The 26206-nt window shown below is 35.3% G+C and overlaps 1 protein-coding gene across 1 annotated transcript; it reads right to left on the bottom strand.

Moving 5' to 3' along the window:
• Window positions 1–784: 784 nt before the first annotated feature.
• Window positions 785–17685, bottom strand: LOC146746064 (uncharacterized). The gene is made up of 9 exons (XM_085498932.1): window positions 17521–17685; window positions 16882–17214; window positions 14758–15060; window positions 13284–13535; window positions 3506–3811; window positions 3062–3189; window positions 2723–2812; window positions 2417–2503; window positions 785–2185 (listed from the first exon to the last, which is right to left on the bottom strand). The coding sequence occupies exons 1-9, from the start codon at window positions 17579–17581 to the stop codon at window positions 2177–2179; spliced, it is 1569 nt and encodes a 522-aa protein (XP_085355058.1). The 5' UTR covers window positions 17582–17685; the 3' UTR covers window positions 785–2176.
• Window positions 17686–26206: the final 8521 nt, after the last annotated feature.

Here is a 26206-nt window from a genome sequence, read left to right as displayed (position 1 = left end):
TTACCGGTCAATTGTTGCATTGTGGGTGTTGTACCGGAGTAATCGATATACGTGAGTTTCAAATCCTACCGAGGTTGAACACCAAAAAACGGTCGACCCGCTACACTAAGTGAGTGTGCCACCGACTCAATAGTTAGGCTATATCTACTGGCCTAGATACATTTACTTACAAATGCGTAAGGGTCAACTCACTGATGTCACTGAATTTAAGGCTTGTGTTTGCATCGGAGTTCGTGTCCTCAGTTTCATTCAAATATTCACAAAACTACGCTACTGTGCTTAAGAAACAAAATCCACCCGTCTGTGTCCACTTTAAATCTTTAAAATTTCACAGTGCCATTAATTTTGAATTCTGTATAGTGTAATTTCATTTCATGGGAGCTAACTGTAAAATTTGTATGACTAGTGTAACAAGTCAGCTCTCGTGTGCACTTGTTTCAGATGTTTGTGGGGAAAAAAAAGATAGTTAATGTTGATCACATTTTTTTAGATATAGAGGAAGTTATTTCATTAAATTGGTGAAATTGAATAACATTTTAACAAGTGTGAAACCTTATGCATGTTTTAATGTTTATCTTTATATTGCTATGTTCCATATATTGCATTGTTCTAAATATATAATTGTGCTTGGTCCAAGATTTATTGTTAACATATTAAAAATAGTATATACGGCGATTTAAATGATATACTTCAGGTGTTAAGATATTGTTTTTCTTGTCTTCCTGTAGTGTTGTATTAAAGTAACACTAATTTCTTGAACAATAAATCAAACACGAGTATCACATTATTTAGTAGTGACTTTCTAACAATTTAATTATTAGTTTCAGAGAAAAATTTGAATTACCGAGATAATGATTCGAATACATTGACAATATTCACGCTATGTATCATTAGTTATTGCAAAACATACATGTTTATGAGAATGTTGTCTATGACATGGATAGATAATAAATACTACTCGACAGTAAATCAAATATAACGTCAAACTTAAAGAGATTTATACAATACTAACAATTACAAATATTATCAGGAAGATTGCAGATGTCAAGTAAATTTGATTATGAGAATGTTGTCACCGTATATTATCATAAGTGTCACAATATTGCATTATTATAAACGCTGTTTAGGGTAATACAGAAAAGAGGACGGTGGGAAAACTGTAATACACAATGACGAGGCAGTTTACCAAAAAACAAAAACACAGCAGATAACAATACAAGGAGACCCTTATTTGATCATATTACCTTCAGTTTAATATAAAATAATGAGATCTCAAAGAATATTATTTTATTTCAAATTATTTTCCTTTCATTTTAATCGTCACGTGACGTGTTTGCTTGGTTTACTTTAATTTATATACAGATATCAAGCCACTGAGTGAATCACGAGATTTGTTTACCTATATATGAAAATTAACTGTAACTGTAACTAAAAAATATCAAACAAGCAGAAATAAGTTCAGTAACCAATAATTAACTAACAACATAGGTATAACGAATTTCTTTAGGAATAGTATACTATTACTGGCTCCAGCGAAGATATACAAATTGTCAATTTTAATTTAACTCACACCTCGAAAATTGTCAGATTGTGTTCAGAAAAAAGTTAATATTTTGCAAGAAGAATATGTTTAGTTGTTTTCTAGCATCAAATACTTCATCAAATTTTCTAAGACAAAACAACATTTTGTTGTCCTTGGTAAGTCATGTGGAGTGACAATAACGATTGAAAAAGAGTATGGATGAGAGTGTGAAAGCATATGCGCTGTAATTATGATTTACTTGAATACAAATGTTAATGATTTAGGGTCATTCAGTTATATTAATCGACATTTACATGTTAATTATTGTCTAGTAAAATTGACAAGAACCACACATAGAACCAATGTACATAACCATACATATAAATAGGTAAAATAAATGTGCGGTAACGCTTGTTTACTTGGGTACAAAGATCAATCCGTTAAGGTCAGGGGTGAACTACCTCGTCTATATTCACATGCAAATGATTGACAATGAGGCTGCACTACTATATGTGTATACTGTCATCAATATAAGTGAGCGACACCCCATCGAAAATAATGTCTACATGAGTACATCAGCCATCAGACCTTGATGATATAACACGACTTTGTATAGATGGGATATCAATCCGCTATCTCGTTCATATTTTCCGTTCAGATGTTCTAGGAGAAAGAAATATAGCAAATAGCAATAACAATGCTTTAGTCCTTGATTTATATAAATAATATATTTAAAAATAATGACATGTTACATATGGATATATTATATTATGACCAGTTTCTGTCACAAAGTTAATATTCACTCAGTGTATGAAGTAAAAACAACTACCATGCCAATCGACATTCAATATAATGTGTGAAAAACGAATTCAATTGTGAAATATCCATATTTACCAAAGTCGTGGTGTTTATGATCGCATATGCAGATTGTGTGTCTCTTGTTTCTGGTGAAAGTGACGTATAATTACTGTTCTCTACATTCTGGAATGATATATAATATAATACTATATTTATTATTAAACAATTTTCTAATTCATACAATCATCATGATAGTTAGCCAGAATATCAGTCAATTGAAAAACAATATATTATTTGTGATTTTCTGTTAATTAATAATATAGTTTACATTATATGGTATATTTCCTAGAGTTTCCATATCTGTACTGTATGAATACATCACCTAATAATATGTTTTATTACCTCGTCTGGCTTTAATGTAGGTCTTTCATACACATGCACTGCATCTTTAGTCATTGTAGAAAGTGTTGTATAATCATCACGTGACATAGACTGTGAACAAATTACAGAGTACTCACATAAACGCTAATTTCTTGAACAATCAATCAACTTCAGACAAAATGTCCCGGATAAATATTTCTACCGTTTGAACAATGTTTGTTTAGAGATGGATACGAATTGTATGGATCTCTCGAATAGCGTTATCTATCGAAGTAATAAGCCAAGTTAATTTCACCTGATTGATTTCTAATACACAGACAAACACACAATACTAAGTTATTTATTTGACACAGAACATACCTGCTTGTAAAAATCTCGTTTAAGACGTGCATGTAAAACAAATCCTACAATATTTGCAGTCACTGAGCAACAAAGAAAAACTGTAAGTAATATCGCCATGACGACACATGCGATACACGAATCCTCGTCTGAAATAACACACAAAATGTTATTGTCGTGTTAGATTATACATGTCATAACTGTATGCATATGCAAATCGTCATTTGTATAATATGGAACTAAGTTTACATTATGTAAATTTATGTCGACATCGAATATTTACATTTTATACATTTTCAAATATAACATGCTGTAATTGATAATTCACGTAATTATAATCAATGTTCTCAGTGACCAGGTGGTATGTCCTCAGTGACTCGGTGGTATTGTTGGTAAAAAGCAATACACCCTGGCAATGTGACTTCTAGATTTATTTTAAAAAAACGGATCACAATAGACAGTCACCTGATCCTATTGCCTGGACTTCAATATCCGCGTATGATTCTCCAAGTTGACAGCGATATGTTTTAACACCTTCTGCATCAAATACAGTTAATGTTGTTTTCTGTTCATCACCTTCCACTGGATCAATATTATACCCTTCATCAGAAGAATCTATTCGTATGTAATCTGACCCATCCTGTAGAAACCATTCCCAATACTCGTTATCGGGAAATGGTGGTATAGCATCTGTGCCGCACTCTAACACGGCGTCAGACCCTGCTTCGATTTTGAGGGGACACTCTGTGATAGCGTTAACTGTGGCTTCATCTGTGAACGAACAGGAGAAATAGTGTGTGTAAAACCTATTAATCAATTGTTCAGGAAAGCGCCACTATGTCTGAAAGGACCATTAATTTGAATTGAATATATGCATATGAAAGTAAGACTGATCAGCCACAAATCAAACCTTTCGTTCGACGACAATAAACAGATATAAAGTAAAACTAGAAAACAGTACACCACGTATTATTTTATTAACGATATTTACAGACAAAAATACCATGACAGTTGTGAACGGCATTCCTTTGACACATTTACATAATAACTAATTTATCGCTAGAAGTACAACTTACATGGAAAACATTTCAACCAGATGTCCCTGCAAGTATACATTTATGATATGTTATGATATGAGTGCGGAGCTATGATTTATGTGTGTTTCACATCACGCCATACTTTCTACACGGTCATTGTACGCCATGCTATACATACGTAGACATGCATTATATTGTATATTTACAGGATATGGGTATATGGTGTACGGGATCCAATAGTGTTTGTAGCTGTACATATTGACTGTAATGTCGTTATAGTGTGACCACATTATATACTTACATAGTTTGTAGACTATTTGTGTATATGGTGTACTAGATCCCATAGTATTTATAGCTGTACATAATGACTGTAATGTCGTTATAGTGTGACCACATTATATACTTACATGGCTTGTAGACTATTTGTGTATATGGTGTACTAGACCCCATAGTGTTTGTAGCTGTACATATTGCCTCTGATGTCACTATAATGTGAACACATTGTATACTTACATAGTTTGTAGACAATTTGTCTATATGGTGTACTAGATCCCATAGTGTTTGTAGCTGTACATTTTGCCTCTGATGTCACTATAATGTGAACACATTGTATACTTACATGGTTTGTTGACTATTTGGGTATATGGTGTACTAGATCCCGTAGTGTTTGTAGCTGTAAATATTGCCTCTGATGTCACTATGATGTGAACACATTGTATACTGACATGGTTTGTAGACTATTTGTGTATATAGTGTACTAGATCCTATAGTGTTTGTAGCTGTACATATTGCCTCTGATCTCACTATGATGTGAAAACATTGTATACTCACATGGTTTGTAGACTACTTGTGTATATTGTACACTAGAGCCCATAGGGTTTTAGCTGTACATATTGCCTCTGATGTCACTATGATGTGAAAACATTGTATACTCACATGGTTTGTAGACTACTTGTGTATATTGTACACTAGATCCCGTAGGGTTTTAGCTGTACATATTGCCTCTGATGTCACTATGATGTAAACACATTGTATACTTACATGGTTAGTAGACTATTTGGGTATAAGGTGTACTCGATCCCATAGTGTATGTAGCTGTACATACTGCCTCTGATGTAACTATGATGTGAACACATTGTATACCTGCATGGTTTATAGACTATTTGGGTATATTAAGTACTAGATCTCATAGTGTTTGTAGCTTTACATATTGCATCCGATGTCACTATGATGCGAACACATTGTATACTGACAAAGTTCGTAGACTATTTGGGCATATGGTGTACTAGATCCCATAGTGTTTGTAGCTGTACATATTGCCTCTGATCTCACTATGATGTGAACACATTGTATACTCACATGGTTTGTAGACATTTTGGTATATAGTGTGCTAGATCCCATAGTGATCCCATAGTTGTACATATTGCCTCTTATGTCACTGTAATGTGAGCACATTGTATACTAACATGGTTTGTAGACATTTTGGTATATAGTGTGCTAGATCCCATAGTGATCCCATAGCTGTACATATTGCCTCTTATGTCACTATAATGTGAACACATTGTATACTTACATGGTTTGCGGACTATTTGGATATATGGTGTCCTAGATCCTATAGTGTTTGTAGCTATACATATTGCCTCTGATCTCACTATGATATGAACATATTGTATACTCACATGGTTTGTAGATTGTTTGATAATATGATGTACTAAATCCCATAGTGTCTGTAGCTGTACATATTGCCTCTGATGTCACTATTATGTGAACATATTGTATACTTTACATGGTTTGTGGACTATTTGGATATATGGTGTACTAGATCCTATAGTGTTTGCAGCTGTACATATTGCCTCTGATCTCACTATGATGTGAACACATTGTATACTCACATGGTTTGTAGATTATTTGATTACATGATGTACTAAATCCCATAGCGTATGTAGCTGTACATATTGCCTCTGATGTCACTATGATGTGAAAACATTGTATACTCACATGGTTTGTAGATTATTTGAGTATATGATGTACTAAATCCCATAGCGTATGTAGCTGTACATATTGCTTCTGATCTCACTATGATGTGAAACATTGTATACTCACATGGTTTGTAGACTATTTGTGTATATAGTGTACTAGATCCTATAGTGTTTGTAGCTGTACATATTGCCTCTGATGTCACTATAATGTGAACACATTGTATACTCACATGGTTTGTAGACTACTTGTGTATATTGTACACTAGATCCCATAGGGTTTTAGCTGTACATATTGCCTCTGATGTCACTATGATGTAAACACATTGTATACTTACATGGTTAGTAGACTATTTGGGTATAAGGTGTACTCGATCCCATTGTGTATGTAGCTGTACATACTGCCTCTGATGTAACTATGATGTGAACACATTGTATACCTGCATGGTTTATAGACTATTTGGGTATATTATGTACTAGATCTCATAGTGTTTGTAGCTTTACATATTGCATCCGATGTCACTATGATGCGAACACATTGTATACTGACAAAGTTCGTAGACTATTTGGGCATATGGTGTACTAGATCCCATAGTGTTTGTAGCTGTACATATTGCCTCTGATGTCACTATAATGTGTACACATTGTATACTTACATGGTTTGTAGACTATTGGGGAATATGGTGTACTAGATCCCACAGTGTTTGCAGCTGTACATATTGCCACTGATGTCACTATAATGTGAACACAATGTGTACTTACATGGTTTGTAGACTATTTGTGTATATGATGTACTAGATCCCATAGTGTTTGTTACTGTACATATAGCCTCTGATGTCACAATATTGTGAACAGATTGTATACTCACATGGTTTGTAGACTATTTGGGTATATAGTGTACTAGATCCCATAGTGTTTGTAGCTGTACATACTGCCTCTGATGTAACTATGATGTGAACACATTGTATACCTGCATGGTTTATAGACTATCTGGGTATATTATGTACTAGATCTCATAGTGTTTGTAGCTTTACATATTGCATCCGATGTCACTATGATGCGAACACATTGTATACTGACAAAGTTCGTAGACTATTTGGGCATATGGTGTACTAGATCCCATAGTGTCTGTAGCGGTACATATTGCCTCTGATGTCACTATGATGTGAACATATTGTATACTTACATAGTTTGTGGACTATTGGATATATGGTGTACTAGATCCTGTAGTGTCTGTAGCTGTACGTATTGCCTCTGATGTCACTATGATGTGAACATATTGTATACTTACATGGTTTGTAGACTATTTGGGTATATGGTGTACTCGATCACATAGTGTTTGTAGCTGTACATATTGCCTCTGATCTCACTATGATGTGAACACATTGTATACTCACATGGTTTGTAGATTATTTGAGTATATGATGTACTAACTCCCATAGTGTATGTAGCTTTACGTATTGCCACTGATGTCACTATGATGTGAACATATTGTATACTTACATGGTTTGTAGACTATTTGGGTATATGGTGTACTAGATCAAATACTGTTTGTTGCTGTACATATGCCACTGATGTCACTATGATGTGAACACATTGTATACTTACATGGTTTGTAGACTATTTGTGTATATGATGTACTAGATCCCATAGTGTTTGTAGCTGTACATATTGCCTCTGATGTCACTATAATGTGTACACATTGTATACTTACATGGTTTGTAGACTATTGGGGAATATGGTGTACTAGATCCCACAGTGTTTGCAGCTGTACATATTGCCTCTGATGTCACTATAATGTGAACACATTGTATACTTACTTGGTTTGTAGACTATTTGGATATATAGTGTACTAGATCCAATAGTGTTTGTAGCTGTACATATTGCCTCTGATGTCACTATAATGTGAACACAATGTGTACTTACATGGTTTGTAGACTATTTGTGTATATGATGTACTAGATCCCATAGTGTTTGTTACTGTACATATAGCCTCTGATGTCACAATATTGTGAACAGATTGTATACTCACATGGTTTGTAGACTATTTGGGTATATAGTGTACTAGATCCCATAGTGTTTGTAGCTGTACATACTGCCTCTGATGTAACTATGATGTGAACACATTGTATACCTGCATGGTTTATAGACTATCTGGGTATATTATGTACTAGATCTCATAGTGTTTGTAGCTTTACATATTGCATCCGATGTCACTATGATGCGAACACATTGTATACTGACAAAGTTCGTAGACTATTTGGGCATATGGTGTACTAGATCCCATAGTGTTTGTAGCTGTACATATTGCCTCTGATCTCACTATGATGTGAACACATTGTATACTCACATGGTTTGTAAACATTTTGGTATATAGTGTGCTAGATCCCATAGTGATCCCATAGCTGTACATATTGCCTCTTATGTCACTGTAATGTGAGCACATTGTATACTTACATGGTTTGTAGACATTTTGGTATATAGTGTGCTAGATCCCATAGTGATCCCATAGCTGTACATATTGCCTCTTATGTCACTATAATGTGAACACATTGTATACTTACATGGTTTGCGGACTATTTGGATATATGGTGTCCTAGATCCTATAGTGTTTGTAGCTATACATATTGCCTCTGATCTCACTATGATATGAAAATATTGTATACTCACATGGTTTGTAGATTGTTTGAAAATATTATGTACTAAATCCCATAGTGTCTGTAGCTGTACATATTGCCTCTGATGTCACTATTATGTGAACATATTGTATACTTTACATGGTTTGTGGACTATTTGGATATATGGTGTACTAGATCCTATAGTGTTTGTAGCTGTACATATTGCCTCTGATCTCACTATGATGTGAACACATTGTATAATCACATGGTTTGTAGATTATTTGATTATATGATGTACTAAATCCCATAGCGTATGTAGCTGTACATATTGCTTCTGATCTCACTATGATGTGAAAACATTGTATACTCACATGGTTTGTAGACTATTTGTGTATATAGTGTACTAGATCCTATAGTGTGTGTAGCTGTACATATTGCCTCTGATGTCACTATAATGTGAACACATTGTATACTCACATGGTTTGTAGACTATTTGTGTATTTAGTGTGCTAGATCCCATAGTGTTTGTAGCTGTACATATTGCCTCTGATCTCACTATGATGTGAAAACATTGTGTACTCACATGGTTTGTAGACTACTTGTGTATATTGTACACTAGATCCCATAGGGTTTTAGCTGTACATATTGCCTCTGATGTCACTATGATGTGAAAACTGTGTATACTCACATGGTTTGTAGACTACTTGTGTATATTGTACCCTAGATCCCATAGGGTTTTAGCTGTACATATTGCTTCTGATGTCACTATGATGTAAACACATTGTATACTTACATGGTTAGTAGACTATTTGGGTATAAGGTGTACTCGATCCCATAGTGTATGTAGCTGTACATACTGCCTCTGATGTAACTATGATGTGAACACATTGTATACCTGCATGGTTTATAGACTATTTGGGTATATTATGTACTAGATCTCATAGTGTTTGTAGCTTTACATATTGCATCCGATGTCACTATGATGCGAACACATTGTATACTGACAAAGTTCGTAGACTATTTGGGCATATGGTGTACTAGATCCCATAGTGTGTGTAGCTGTACATATTGCCTCTGATGTCACTATAATGTGTACACATTGTATACTTACATGGTTTGTAGACTATTGGGGAATATGGTGTACTAGATCCCACAGTGTTTGTAGCTGTACATATTGCCTCTGATGTCACTATAATGTGAACACAATGTGTACTTACATGGTTTGTAGACTATTTGTGTATATGATGTACTAGATCCCATAGTGTTTGTTGCTGTACATATAGCCTCTAATGTCACAATATTGTGAACAGATTGTATACTCACATGGTTTGTAGACTATTTGGGTATATGGTGTACTAGATCCCATAGTGTTTGTAGCTGTACATATTGCCTCTGATGTCACTATAATGTGCACACATTGTATACTTACATGTTTTGTAGACTATTTGGGTATATGGTGTACTAGATCCCACAGTGTTTGTAGCTGTACATATTGCCTCTGATGTCACTATAGTGTGAACACATTGTATACTTACATGGTTTGTAGACTATTTGAGTATATGATGTACTAGATCCCATAGTGTTTGTAGCTGTACATATTGCCTCTGATGTCACTATAATGTAAACACATTGTATACTTACATGGTTTGTAGACTATTTGAGTATATGATGTACTAGATCCCATAGTGTGTGTAGCTGTACATATTGCCTGTGATTTCACTATGATGTGAACACATTGTATATTTACATGGTTTGTAGACTATTTGTGTATATAGTGTACTAGATCCCATAGTGTTTGTAGCTGTACATATTGCCTCTGATGTCACTATAATGTGAACACATTGTATACTTACTTGGTTTGTAGACTATTTGGATATAATGATGTACTAGATCCCATAGTGTTTGTAGCTGTACATATTGCCTGTGATCTCACTATGATGTGAACACATTGTATATTTACATGGTTTGTAGACTATTTGTGTATATAGTGTACTAGATCCCATAGTGTTTGTAGCTGTACATATTGCCTCTGATGTCACTATAATGTGAACACATTGTATACTGACATGGTTTGTAGACTATTTGTGTATATGGTGTACTAGATCCCATAGTGTTTGTAGCTGTACATATTGCCTCTGATGTCACTATAATGTGAACACATTGTATACTCACATGGTTTGTAGACATTTTGGTATATAGTGTGCTAGATCCCATAGTGATCCCATAGCTGTACATATTGCCTCTTATGTCACTGTAATGTGAGCACATTGTATACTTACATGGTTTGTAGACATTTTGGTATATAGTGTGCTAGATCCCATAGTGATCCCATAGCTGTACATATTGCCTCTTATGTCACTATAATGTGAACACATTGTATACTTACATGGTTTGCGGACTATTTGGATATATGGTGTCCTAGATCCTATAGTGTTTGTAGCTATACATATTGCCTCTGATCTCACTATGATATGAACATATTGTATACTCACATGGTTTGTAGATTGTTTGATAATATGATGTACTAAATCCCATAGTGTCTGTAGCTGTACATATTGCCTCTGATGTCACTATTATGTGAACATATTGTATACTTTACATGGTTTGTGGACTATTTGGATATATGGTGTACTAGATCCTATAGTGTTTGTAGCTGTACATATTGCCTCTGATCTCACTATGATGTGAACACATTGTATACTCACATGGTTTGTAGATTATTTGATTATATGATGTACTAAATCCCATAGCGTATGTAGCTGTACATATTGCTTCTGATCTCACTATGATGTGAAAACATTGTATACTCACATGGTTTGTAGACTATTTGTGTATATAGTGTACAAGATCCTATAGTGTTTGTAGCTGTACATATTGCCTCTGATGTCACTATAATGTGAACACATTGTATACTCACATGGTTTGTAGACTATTTGTGTATTTAGTGTACTAGATCCCATAGTGTTTGTAGCTGTACATATTGCCTCTGATCTCACTATGATGTGAAAACATTGTGTACTCACATGGTTTGTAGACTACTTGTGTATATTGTACACTAGATCCCATAGGGTTTTAGCTGTACATATTGCCTCTGATGTCACTATGATGTGAAAACTTTGTATACTCACATGGTTTGTAGACTACTTGTGTATATTGTACCCTAGATCCCATAGGGTTTTAGCTGTACATATTGCCTCTGATGTCACTATGATGTAAACACATTGTATACTTACATGGTTAGTAGACTATTTGGGTATAAGGTGTACTCGATCCCATAGTGTATGTAGCTGTACATACTGCCTCTGATGTAACTATGATGTGAACACATTGTATACCTGCATGGTTTATAGACTATTTGGGTATATTATGTACTAGATCTCATAGTGTTTGTAGCTTTACATATTGCATCCGATGTCACTATGATGCGAACACATTGTATACTGACAAAGTTCGTAGACTATTTGGGCATATGGTGTACTAGATCCCATAGTGTTTGTAGCTGTACATATTGCCTCTGATGTCACTATAATGTGTACACATTGTATACTTACATGGTTTGTAGACTATTGGGGAATATGGTGTACTAGATCCCACAGTGTTTGTAGCTGTACATATTGCCTCTGATGTCACTATAATGTGAACACATTGTATACTTACTTGGTTTGTAGACTATTTGGATATATAGTGTACTAGATCCAATAGTGTTTGTAGCTGTACATATTGCCTCTGATGTCACTATAATGTGAACACAATGTGTACTTACATGGTTTGTAGACTATTTGTGTATATGATGTACTAGATCCCATAGTGTTTGTTGCTGTACATATAGCCTCTAATGTCACAATATTGTGAACAGATTGTATACTCACATGGTTTGTAGACTATTTGGGTATATGGTGTACTAGATCCCATAGTGTTTGTAGCTGTACATATTGCCTCTGATATCACTATAATGTGCACACATTGTATACTTACATGTTTTGTAGACTATTTGGGTATATGGTGTACTAGATCCCACAGTGTTTGTAGCTGTACATATTGCCTCTGATGTCACTATAGTGTGAACACATTGTATACTTACATGGTTTGTAGACTATTTGAGTATATGATGTACTAGATCCCATAGTGTTTGTAGCTGTACATATTGCCTCTGATGTCACTATAATGTAAACACATTGTATACTTACATGGTTTGTAGACTATTTGAGTATATGATGTACTAGATCCCATAGTGTTTGTAGCTGTACATATTGCCTGTGATCTCACTATGATGTGAACACATTGTATATTTACATGGTTTGTAGACTATTTGTGTATATAGTGTACTAGATCCCATAGTGTTTGTAGCTGTACATATTGCCTCTGATGTCACTATAATGTGAACACATTGTATACTGACATGGTTTGTAGACTATTTGTGTATATGGTGTACTAGATCCCATAGTGTTTGTAGCTGTACATATTGCCTCTGATGTCACTATAATGTGAACACATTGTATACGTACATGGTTTGTAGTCTATTTGTGTATATAGTTTTACTAGATCCCATAGTGTTTGTAGCTGTACATATTGCCTCTGATGTCACTATAATGTGAACACATTGTATACTTACATGGTTTGTAGACTATTTGTGTATATGATGTACTAGATCCCATAGTGTTTGTAGCTGTACATGTAATCTCTTCTTGGTCATTATCTCCAGTATCTGTAAGTTCCCATATATTCTCAAAGCCAGTTACAGTCTGTCCACCCTCAGCTTCCCATTCATATTGATATGAATCTGGATTGGCTGTATCTACACAAGCCACATTGATCACACTCTCACACCATGAAATTACTTCAATTTTGGAAATTTTTGGAATATCTGAAAAAGATTGGTAATATAATTTATGTTTTGGTAATGACATAGATTTGTATGTTCATATTTACCGTTTCTACTCGACAAAATATCGTTGCTTTTGAAAATATCACATACGATATCTCTTGCTGCATTATCATACGGCAACTGCATGTACAAAGTAAATATTTGTGCGCTGTGTAACGGGTTATGCACTTGTATGTTGTGAATACACTATATCTGATTTGGACTGAATCCTTTTTGACAAAGTTAATTGGAACCTGTATATTAAAAATGTATACAGTTATGAAGATTAACTCTAGTAGTATAGCCATATTTCAGAATGGAAGTGTCCAAGAGCGCGCCTATCGAAGGTTCACTTACGATCAAAGACACCATTTTTTTCATTGCCAAAAAATAACACTTGTCATGTGACTAATTATAAATATTTTGTTACTCCCCAGCTCAAACAACAGAAATAGTAGATACAAAAATTGCATATGATAATTGTTGTTATTCAGTATGCATATACAAATTATTATTACCACATGCATAAGACCGTGATGTTAAAGATGAACTTGTCAACACAACCCATCTCAACTCACGTTGGTACAATACATGCAAATACACGTAATGCTGCACTGCAGTTCATTAAAAGTACAATACAATAAATTATACATTGGATGAGCACAGTTTTCGCACTCTGTGTATTTTTGGTTCTGTGTGAACCTTGTTTGTCACATTAGCACTCAGACTAGTTGTTCTAACCATTACATGAGTTTGTTGGTACCTAGTGACTTTAAGATGAAGACCAATTATAGGAATTGGCACACCGAATTGAGGGTATGCAAAGAGAGCAGTAATGATTAATTTAGCGACAAGTGGTAAATTTGCCCTGCGAATCCGTATGAAATGGGCGGAAATTGTATGGAAAAGTGATACATTCTCTTTGTAGCTATTGGATACTTGAAACAAGAGGCATACTTGGACGACTGAAAGAGTGTGTAATGGCATGTGCTCATACAGAAAGTGGAGATTAGTTGGGGATTGGTGCCCTCTGAATTGCAAATCGGAGACACCGATCTGCCTACTGGCATTTAGGGTTCTGTGGTCATAATTAATTTCATTTTACCCGTAAATAAAAAAACACACAATACAAAATATTGCAATACAACATTTGTATAAACAAAACAAAATATCTTGTCCTAAATAACAAAAGAATCATTGAAATCATATAGAAGTCACTTACGTTTTATATTCATGTAAATACGGGCACTAACTTCTGTTAACTTTTCATGTTGAAATCCTTGGCATTTCAAAGCTTCTCCATTATCTGATGCATTTAATGTAGAATTCAACACACTCATACTGTTATGTAGTTTGTCATTATTATCGCTGACTTGTGTTGTATATGTACTGTATTCTGTGATATCTTTACCACCTATTGTCCATGTTAACTCAGCTGCTGGGTTACCATCGGTGGATTCACATGAGTACTCTTTCGCTTCATTTTCATCAGTTGCAACAACTATTCTGATTGAATCTATTCCATCTGTAAAGACAAATAGTGTTACATTATAGTTAGGGAATAAAATCGTTGTTTTATTAAGCAGATTTTGCGGGAGAAACAATATTTTTTCCGATTATTTTTGTTGAAAGAAACATACAAAATGTAAATATTTTTTATTATGCAAGTTGTTTGTGAATTTGTATGTTTGATCACCATATTATAGTTGTTGTTTTTACTACCAAGACAATATATTAGTATTCTAATAAATGTTGGCAGGAGTAAAAATAAATGTCTGCAGAAAATACAGAAATACATTTCTGAAATGGGTTTTATAGTAAATATATGGGTTCCGTTCAATAATCTGAATGTTAGTTTTATGTGAAATTCCCCCTCCTACTCTTTAATCTATTTATCCGTAGATTTACAAATGCGTATTTTTGTTTTACTTTGTAACGTAGTTTTATTGATTCTCCTGGAATAACAACATCAACACTTGAACCGCATACCAGGCACCGGTATTTGGTAAACTGATTTGTTCTGTTGGCCTTGTAGTAAATATTCACCAAGTATCACACACGCCCACATCAATAAATATCACGAATATCAATGCTGTAAGTGAGTGCCAGTTCTATTGTGAATTATGTATATTGACAAATTAAGATTGGGTCTAAGGTTTCAAGAAGATTATTCTACCTTTCAACACATCAATGGGCTGGGCAATTAATGTCACATCAGATCGGAATACTTAATTATAGTAATTTTGTGACGTTTTAGTAAAAATATTATTGAAATATAAAATTCATCGCATTATAGTGTAATAATAGTGATATGTGTTTGTTTGTTTGTTTGAATATACGATTCTGCCAGATTTTACTTTTACTGAATGGGGTTTAGAAATATATATTTTCCATCACTATTTAAAATCTCAGTCACCAAATCAGTCATTGAATAATCATAACAAATATCTCGTCTACTGTCGATGTCAATTTTTACTCTGCTGTCCACAACAAACGTTTTGAGTTAAGACCTCTCTGTGAAATTGTCAATCACTGAAAGTAAACTATAATGGGAGACAGTATGGCAATCGTAGATTTATCAGCCAAGACACAGAAATGTTAATTAATAGCGACATAGAGGATTGAGCGGAAGGTTCCCCGCGGAATTCAGAACATAAACATTTAAAAGATAGAGTACACTCGAATAATATATCTTCCCTTGCAATCCCATACTATCCAAATAATTTACCTTACTTCTACCCGGTACGTGTATAACACGACTAAATCGCAATATTGTGAAAATCCGGCGAACATTGGTGCTCATCGGGACCAATAAATAAGGAAGAACTTATCATGTGCCAGTTAAACCAACTCGCATTATATTTTGTCTGATCATGTTCATCTTGTTCACTACTTATAAACTTTGAACGATATGAAATGTGCGCGTCGTCAACATCATCAAGGTGTGTTTCATTTATTGTTTCAAATTGTATGTGGTAGTATCTAATTAAAATACTGAATATCGCCAATCTCCATTAATTACCAATTCAACAGCAAAGACACCAACTCAAGTAATATAAGCATGGTACTATTGACATAACAGTTTATAATTCTAAATCGTAACAATGTAATCATGTGATCTCAGGGAAACCTGACTCATTGTCCACTTGATTGTTCGCCAAATGCAATACGTGGAAGTGTTCAAGTCACATAACTGTTTGTTTTTAATTTAATCCACTGTTAACTTTTACATTTTTACTTATAGCTGTTGAATTAACCCAAAACGATTTGCATATTTACGACATTTTTACTTCGCGTCTTAGAAGATGCCTATGAATTTCCATTTGCTGCAATTTAGTTTACTTACCAAGTACAGTAAGTGTTCCTACTTCCCCATCTGCATTGCCTTCTAAACTAAAATAACAATCATACTCCCCATCATCATCTTCTAAATCCACGTTATATATTACCAAGTCGTATCTGTATGGCGCTGTGTATATAACACCATAATTGGTTGGATCACCTACATTAATATTAGAACCCTGGTCTGTGATTTCAGCTAGTGCACCGCTCTCACCAACTTTAATCCAGTTCACAGTTTTTGAAACTGACTGCCAGTCTATAGAGCAGTCCAAGGTTACATCTTCTCCTGGTTTGGCATATTCTATACCAGTTGGTCCAATTAGAACCTGACAAAATACTAAGTATAATATAACGATATTAAGAAACCATGGTGACCATTTTATTTTTTCCCAATGCAATAGTAACGTTTAGTATAATAACATGCATTCACAAGGTAATGAAACACTGAAACATTCAGTGTATACTACAAATGCTACAAATCGACATTCATATTGCCAATTCTTCACGTCATCAAGTACAGCATGTCATGTTAGTTTGTATGGAGACGGAAATGAAAACAACAATGGCACAGTATACTTAGTGGTTGAACAGCTACAACTCACGTCAATGTTCACTAAAAGATTTATTGACTGTTAGTAAATACCTATCGACGTCTTCATGAAAAGCAACGCAATGTAGAGCCCGGTTACTATACTCTGGACCATTTCCCTTCTTCTGGTAGTTTACTGAAATGTTATATGTTCATACAGATACGCACAAATCTCACGCAGTGTACACTTAAAACTCAAAGCTTAACTTCCGCATTGGAACGCCAATCTATGTCATTACAATGAGTCAATGTATTTACCATGATTGTCTGCGTTCCGTCAATGCTAATATGAAGCGCCCTCTTTGAGAGAAATGTGAAACAAACCAACTCGTTATTAACTTTATACGCGTACTTGATTCACAATTGAAATTATTTGAAAGCGGTAAGCGTAATACCCTATAATGATGTTAATAGCTACACACGCTTAGCTATCCTCCCCCATATGATTTTGTAGAATTCTTTCACCAATATTTTTTTTTATTATTCTTTCGTTTTTTTATTTTATTTATATTATTTCATAAATGTGAAATTTCCTCAGCCCCATTAATTTATTATTATTTCCTTATTTCTTTGTTATTTCACTGTTTACGTTGTTTATCATTATTATGAAAATTGTTCAGCATTGCTATGGGATTGCAGCCTATTATTATCGTACGTATGCATTCTTCTTTGCTTCAAAGGCAGAAACAAATTGTCAATAATTATAGACCCGAATGTTAACTGGTGCACGCGATTCACGTTGATTCATTGTGATTGGTCAACTGGTTCGGCAACTATTGGCCGAGATATAACATGAAGTAGTCATTAAGACACCTTTTTCATTTTATAGTAGCATTAAGGGTATATGAGAAACACAAATACAAACTTTAGGGGCCACATGATCCTTCATGCAGAAAACAAGATTTTTTTAGTTATATGGTTTGACTGGCGTCAACTCAAATGCCGACGATCACCGCCCTTTAAAATAAAAAAGCTGGACTACGGAGCTTAACCTGTCACATAGGAGAATGGCGTCTGGCGGGAGAGCGAATATTTACGTTGGCCCGGATACGGACAGCAGCGCTGGTTGAACGTTGGAATGTTAAGGTGATGTATTGACAAGGGAAGTACCAACAATCCCTTCCAGCTCGCATTTATGATTGTTTGAATACTAACCACCATGAGTGTAATACAAATTGTGTACACTAAACTTAGTAATCACACGTAATAATGCTGTCATTCGTGGTTAACTCTTTTTGTAATAACGATCATCTATATTTGTAAAACCAACCCTAATGGTAATAACGATCAACCCTATTTGTAATAACGATCAACCCTACTTGTATTAACGATCAACCCTCTTAGTAATACCGACCAACCCTATTTGTAATAAGAATCAACCCTATTTATAATAACGATCGACTCTATTTGTAATAACGATCAACCCTCGTGGTAATAACAATAAACCATATTTGTAATAAAAATCAACCCCCTTTGTAATAACGATCAACCCTATTTGTAATAACGATCAACCATATTTGTAATAACGATCAACACTATTTGTAATAACGATCAACACTATTTGTAATAACGATCAACCCTATTTGTAATAACGATCAACCCTATTTGTAATAACGATCAACACTATTTGTAATAACGATCAACCCTATTCGTAATAACGATCAACCCTGTTTGTAATAACGATCAACCCTATTTGTAATAACGATCAACACTATTTGTAATAACGATCAACCCTATTTGTAATAACGATCAACCCTATTTGTAATAACGATCAACACCATTTGTAATAACGATCAACCCTATTCGTAATAACGATCGACTCTATTTGTAATAACGATCAACCCTATTTGTAATAACGATCAACACTATTTGTAATAACGATCAACCCTACTTGTATTAACGATCAACCCTCTTAGTAATACCGACCAACACTATTTGTAATAAGAATCAACCCTATTTGTAATAACGATCAACACTATTTGTAATAACGATCAACCCTATTTGTAATAACGATCAACCTTATTTGTAATAACGATCAACCATATTTGTAATAAGAATCAACCCTATTTGTAATAACGATCAACACTATTTGTAATAACGATCAACACTATTTGTAATAACGATCAACCATATTTGTAATAACGATCAACCCTATTTGTAATAACGATCAACCATATTTGTAATAAGAATCAACCCTATTTGTAATAACGATCAACACTATTTGTAATAACGATCAACACTATTTGTAATAACGATCAACACTATTTGTAATAACGATCAACCATATTTGTAATAACGATCAACCCTATTTGTAATAACGATCAACCATATTTGTAATAAGAATCAACCCTATTTGTAATAACGATCAACCCTATTTGTAATAACGATCAACCCTATTTGTAATAACGATCAACACTATTTGTAATAACGATCAACCCTCGTGGTAATAACAATCAACAATATTTGTAACAAGTAACCTGTAGAATACTGTGTGGGTAATATTTTTTATATTGATTTTTGTTGCATTTGCAGCAAATAGTTACCAAACAATGAGAAATCTATAGGATTGAATATACCCCACAGCTGGCTTCATATGCATTGTTCATAGTTCATATGGTGCTTACACCAGGATTTAATTACAGCACCTAGGCGGTATGTGGTTACAGCTTAATGTTCCGAGTAATCGCAAGAAATTGACATGACAATAGAAATTCATTAAAGACTGGCACCTCCATGCAATTAACAGCGAGTGAAATTCCTGGGATTGAAACATATATTTTGAAGTCACTGATGTAGGCAACGAATAACTGCAAGTTGACATAAAGACGAGGTAGTTCATTTAATCAGTGGTCAACTAGAGGCTGAAATTATAATTAATTTGTTTATTTCAATTTCTCCTGACGTCAAATAGAATACACTGGTGAAACACGGTAGTAACTGTGGGTGAAAGGATGTTTTAGGGTGTAGTTTACATTGTATATGGAGTGGTAGGGTCGGGTGTAATGTGTTCATTTCCAACTATTATGAAGTCACGTAGAATTTCACTTAATTTATTTTTGCTGACATGTTTTCAAGCATTACATGCGAATTACATGTGAATCCAATTTTCACTGCGTTGTGTCTCAATAGAGTATGAGGGAAATGGCATATTCACTGGAATTTTTTCAGGGGAAAAATGTTTTCAGTGTATCCTTCTGCCGTACTTTCACGAGCGAGGCCACGGGGACGGTGTGGGGTTCTGTTATTATACATATGTCCCATATTTGATTATTTCATATTAAAAAAAGAACGTACAACAAACCGGGATAGAAATTTAGATCGGGGAACCCAATTGCCCATTAATATGCTCCAAGACAGTGCTACGACCTAGCAACGCTTGTCAGTGTAGAACGCGTGTCGCTGTACGTGTGAAAATAAAATAATCAGACGTCTAATTTGAATCATTGTCCGAATAAATAACTCGTGGATGTTTAAGCGCGGTGGTCGTAGCGCAGCGCGTGTTCGAATATCATCTAAATAAACAATGTATTTTACACGCGTTGTATACGTCGCTAAGAGTCCCATATCGAACAGGACGCGACACGACGACTGTCGCCCTTTAGTTGGGACCACTACAGAACCAGAACTTAAACTGGGCAACTACGATACACGGTTGATGTTGAAGTTAAAAGTTCCTCCACAGATCTGTGCATTGGCAAACGTGCCGTGCCACTGCGGTACTCCACTGACGGAATGACTTTCGTTGAAATCGGTCGTCGCTGACTCGTGAGCTGCACACTACAACCTCGTTTGTGATGTTGCTTGCTGGTCGTGGATAGACTGAGTCTTGGTTACCGGTTAAATTTTGCTAATTTGGCGTTGATAATCTTTATTTGGAACTGAGTAACGCCGCAACGTCGCCAGCAGAAACCTCATGGTATATCGATGTTGATGGTTGCGGCTCCATATTAATCGGAGATTTTACTGCGGGTCCAGGCAGCGAGTGGATCTTCCGAGAGCCCTACCAAATTTATAAAACTCAGTTTCCAGGTAGTCAACAAACATTAAGTTCTCCCAATCCTAGTATTCTATGTGATGTACATCTAACATGCCGAAAATGCTGGTGAACGATTTGAACCTGACAAAAATACTTGAAATAGATACCAGGAAGGGGAGGGGGGTAAAAAAAAGTTATATAACATTTTATTATTCAATAATTTATTAAAATACATAAGTTTGTCCAACTCCCTGTGATACAACACCTCAGACATTGCTCATTGTACTCGGCTTGAGTGTGGGCAAAAAGTTACTATTTGAATTTTTATATCTTTTTTCATTAATGAGAAAGTTGACCCCGAAGTTAGAGTAACTGTTCAGCAGGAATGGCTTTTTAATTCTTCTGTGATTTTTTTTGGCTTGGCTGATTTTGTACTTGACAGGCAGGTCGTACCATCACTAATTGGAAAAACAATCCTGACCCACCGCTACCATGGCAACAGCCAAAATCTGTTTTTTGAATACATTCGCCAAATGTATTGCCTCCTACCAGTCTTGTAATAGCAGTGCCCAAATGATCATGCCTTTTATTCTGGCTACGTTGCGCACTGGTAAATAAAGAGATCACCGGCGCCGACATTGTTACCACTGTCAACGTATTATCCCAACGCAGCTTTGAACTTTGAATAAAATGTAAATGCTACCTCCAATCTAGAAAATACTATCGCAAAACGGTTGGAAATAATACATTTAATGGCTGAATACGTCCTAACAATAAAATAAAGTGACTTCTAATGACTGCCATGTTATTTTGCAAACCTCGTATAAGGTGCCCGGTTTTAGTTATAAACAGACGTTAGCTTCACGTTCATGTCCTTCCATGATAACAGCCGAAAACATATTGCTTGTTTTTTTACCGGTTTTCATTGGCAACCGAAGTATTTTTATTTTGTAAACAAATTTTCGTCTGCTATTTTTATTCAGTTCAAATCGTTCAGCAACATTTTTGGCATATTAAGTGTACATCACATGGAATACTACGATTGTGAGAACTTGATGTATGTTGACGGATTTTTATCATAGTACGAAGTACCAGGAAGTTACTCAGTTCCAAATAAAGATTACCAACGTCACACATTTGACTGGTAATCAAGATTCGTGTAATCCATGGCTAACAAGCAACATCACAAGCGAAGTTGTAGCATGCAGTACTAGTAAGTCATCCCGTCAGTGGAGTACCGCAGTAACACGGCATGTTTGCCATCAGCATTGTATTCAAACGAATCACGTGGTGTGCCGTTCTCTTTCAAACCCGGGATTCGATCAATAGGGGAGTCCCAGTAAAAAACACATTGCAAATCATGCAAGTTCAACATTTTCCAACCAATATACTAAAACAGAAATGCTTAGAGATGCAAATGAAGGATAGATATTACTTTTCACTATACACATCTCTGTTGATACTATCCCTCACATATTCTACTCCCAATTACTCCTGCGTAAAATGGACGAGCCTCTTTTCATGTTGACATTCAGAGTAAAATCATGTGACAGGCTGTTAAAATTGGCTGTTGCATACTCTTTCGCCGGTCTGGAAAATGTGTTTAATTAGCTCTCATTCAAGCAACAATGCAGATTTCCCAGTGGGAGTGAAACTATTCGTCTCTGCCACCAAAAAATAAGGGTGTTTTCAGCAAAAAACGAATAACCCTGGAATGCACACAACATACTGAATTTCGGAACAAATCGTGCATTACTTACAGCAGCAGAATACCACAGAAATGTCAGACGAAACATGAAAACACTATATATTGTATTTCAGCCTGAACCCTCTATATTGCAATTCAAGGAATTAACCCCATATGTTCATCCATTTCCCACCTTGGTATCACCCACCCCTGAAAACAAACTCTTAATACCACGCTGAAGCGTTTGGTAATAACGATCAACACTATTTGTAATAACGATCAGCCATATTAGTAATACCGACCAACCATATTTGTAATAAGAATCAATCTTATATGTAATAACAATCAACCCTATTTGTAATAAAAATCAACCCCCTTTGTAATAACAATCAATACTATTTGAATAACGATCAACCCTATTAGTAATACCGACCAACCATATTTGTAATAAGAATCAACCTTATATGTAATAACAATCAACCCTATTTGTAATAAAAATTAACCCCCTTTGTGATAACAATCATTACTATTTGAATACAGACCAACCCTATTTGTAATAAGAATCAACCCTATATGTAATAACAATCAAGCCTATTTGTAATAAAAATCAACCCCCTTTCTAATAACAATCAACACTATTAGTAATACCGACCAACCCTATTTGTAATAAGAACCAACCCTATTTGTAATACCGACCAACCCTATTTGTAATAAAAATCAACCATATTCTTAATAACGATCATTCCTATTTGAAATAATGATCAACCTATTTGTAATAAAAATGAATCCTATTTGTAATACCAAGCATTTTTGTAATAACGATCAATCCTGTTTGTATTAACGACCAATCCTATTTGTATTAACGATCAACCCTATTTTAAGTACCAAATAGCATAATTTGTAATAATTACAAACCCTATTTGTAAAAGCGATCAACTCTATTAGTGATATTCATACTAACCATATATGTACAGCACATTGTAACAAAATATTGAAAAACGCTAAAGAAATATCTAAAATGACCTAATCTATATTTTTATAATCGAAGCCAAAACTAACTATGATGTCTAATTTTCTAGTAGGCTTAGACTATAAGCATTATTTAAAAAGGCCGGCGTAACATACATCCTCTGAATCAGCACTCACAAATTGGTCAGAAACGTTGATCTGCAAAATTTGTCCACGGGATAACACATGTCTCTTGTTCAAATCCTACAATAGAATCAGACATTCTCTAATTCGAACAACTCAAAACACAATGTTAAGAAAATGGTCTATATTTATTTACAATGATTAAAAAAATATCAAATATTGTACTCGTTTGAATGAAACTTATATGTTATGTTTTTTTGTGTTACTATCTGCACAATAACGTAACACCTCGTCAGATAACATTTCTGCTGAATACGTATACCTACCTTGAACTGACAGATTTAGGACATCAATTTGTCTTATGAAGAAGCATTATTAAAGGTGAGTGACCATAAGTGAGTAAAGTAACAATAATCAGTGGGTTATGGTATTACAATAACACATTAATATCATTCAAGCGATTACAAATTCACACTGACAAAAATGGGTTTTTACGTTTTTAAATTAATAACGCGACATTGGTAAGATGGTTAAAAGAATCACTGTTTTTATAATATAAACATAATACATAATCGAATATAATTGATCATACACGTACCTGAATAATACAAAGTCTATCATAAGTTGAACTTATTGCTGTGCATGTAATATGTTCTTTATCATCGGCTCCAGTATCTGTCACTTTCCATGTATTGTCTTCAGTGTCACCTGTCTGGCCACCCTCGCCTTCCCATGTATTGTCTTCAGTATTACCTGTCTGGCCACCCTCACCTTCCCATGTATTGTCTTCCGTGTCACGTGTCTGGCCACCCTCGCCTTCTCATGTACTGTCTTCAGTGTCACCTGTCTGGTCATCCTCACTTTCCCATGTATTGTCTACAGTATTACCTGTCTGGCCACCCTCACTTTCCCATGTATTGTCTTCAGTATTACCTGTCTGGCCACCCTCACTTTCCCATGTATTGTCTTCAGTATTACCTGTCTGGCCACCCTCACTTTCCCATGTATTGACTTCAGTGTCACCTGTCTGGTCACCCTCACTTTCCCATGTATTGTATTCAGTGTCACCTGTCTGGTCACCCTCACTTTCCCATGTATTGTCTTCAGTATTACCTGTCTGGCCACCCTCACTTTCCCATGTATTGTCTTCAGTATTACCTGTCTGGCCACCCTCACTTTCTCATGTATTGTCTTCAGTATTACCTGTCTGGCCACCAACGCCTTCCCATGTATTGTCTTCAGTATTACCTGTCTGGCCACCCTCGCCTTCCCTGGTATTGTCTTCAGTATTACCTGTCTGGCCATCCTCACTTTCTCATGTATTGTCTTCAGTATTACCTGTCTGGCCACCTCGCCTTCCCATGTATTGTCTTTAGTATTACCTGTCTGGCCATGCTCGCCTTCCCATGTATTGTCTTTAGTATTACCTGTCTGGCCACCCTCGCTTTCTCATGTATTGTCTTCAGTATTACCTGTCTGGCCACCCTCACTTTCCCATGTATTGTCTTCAGTATTACCTGTCTGGCCACCAACGACTTCCCATGTATTGTCTTCAGTATTACCTGCTGGCCACCCTCGCCTTCCCATGTATTGTCTTCAGCATTACCTGTCTGGCCATCCTCACTTTCTCATGTATTGTCTTCAGTATTACCTGTCTGGCCACCTCGCCTTCCCATGTATTGTCTTTAGTATTACCTGTCTGGCCACGCTCGCCTTCCCATGTATTGTCTTCAGTGTTACCTGTCTGGCCACCCTCACTTTCCCATGTATTGTCTTTAGTATTACCTGTCTGGTCACCCTCGCCATCCCATGTATTGTCTTCAGTATTACCTGTCTGGCCACCTTCGCCTTCCCATGTATTGTCTTCAGTATTACCTGTCTGGCCACCCTCACTTTCCCATGTATTGTCTTCAGTATTACCTGTCTGGCCACCATCGCCTTCCCATGTATTGTCTTCAGTATTACCTGTCTGGCCACCCTCGCCT

The sequence above is a fragment of the Saccoglossus kowalevskii genome, chromosome 5, assembly GCF_978046115.1.
Source record: "Saccoglossus kowalevskii chromosome 5, keSacKowa6.1, whole genome shotgun sequence".
In the NCBI taxonomy this organism is placed as follows: domain Eukaryota; kingdom Metazoa; phylum Hemichordata; class Enteropneusta; family Harrimaniidae; genus Saccoglossus; species Saccoglossus kowalevskii.
The sequence above is the reverse complement of the archived record's forward strand: the minus strand, read 5'-3'. Positions and strand labels throughout refer to the sequence as shown.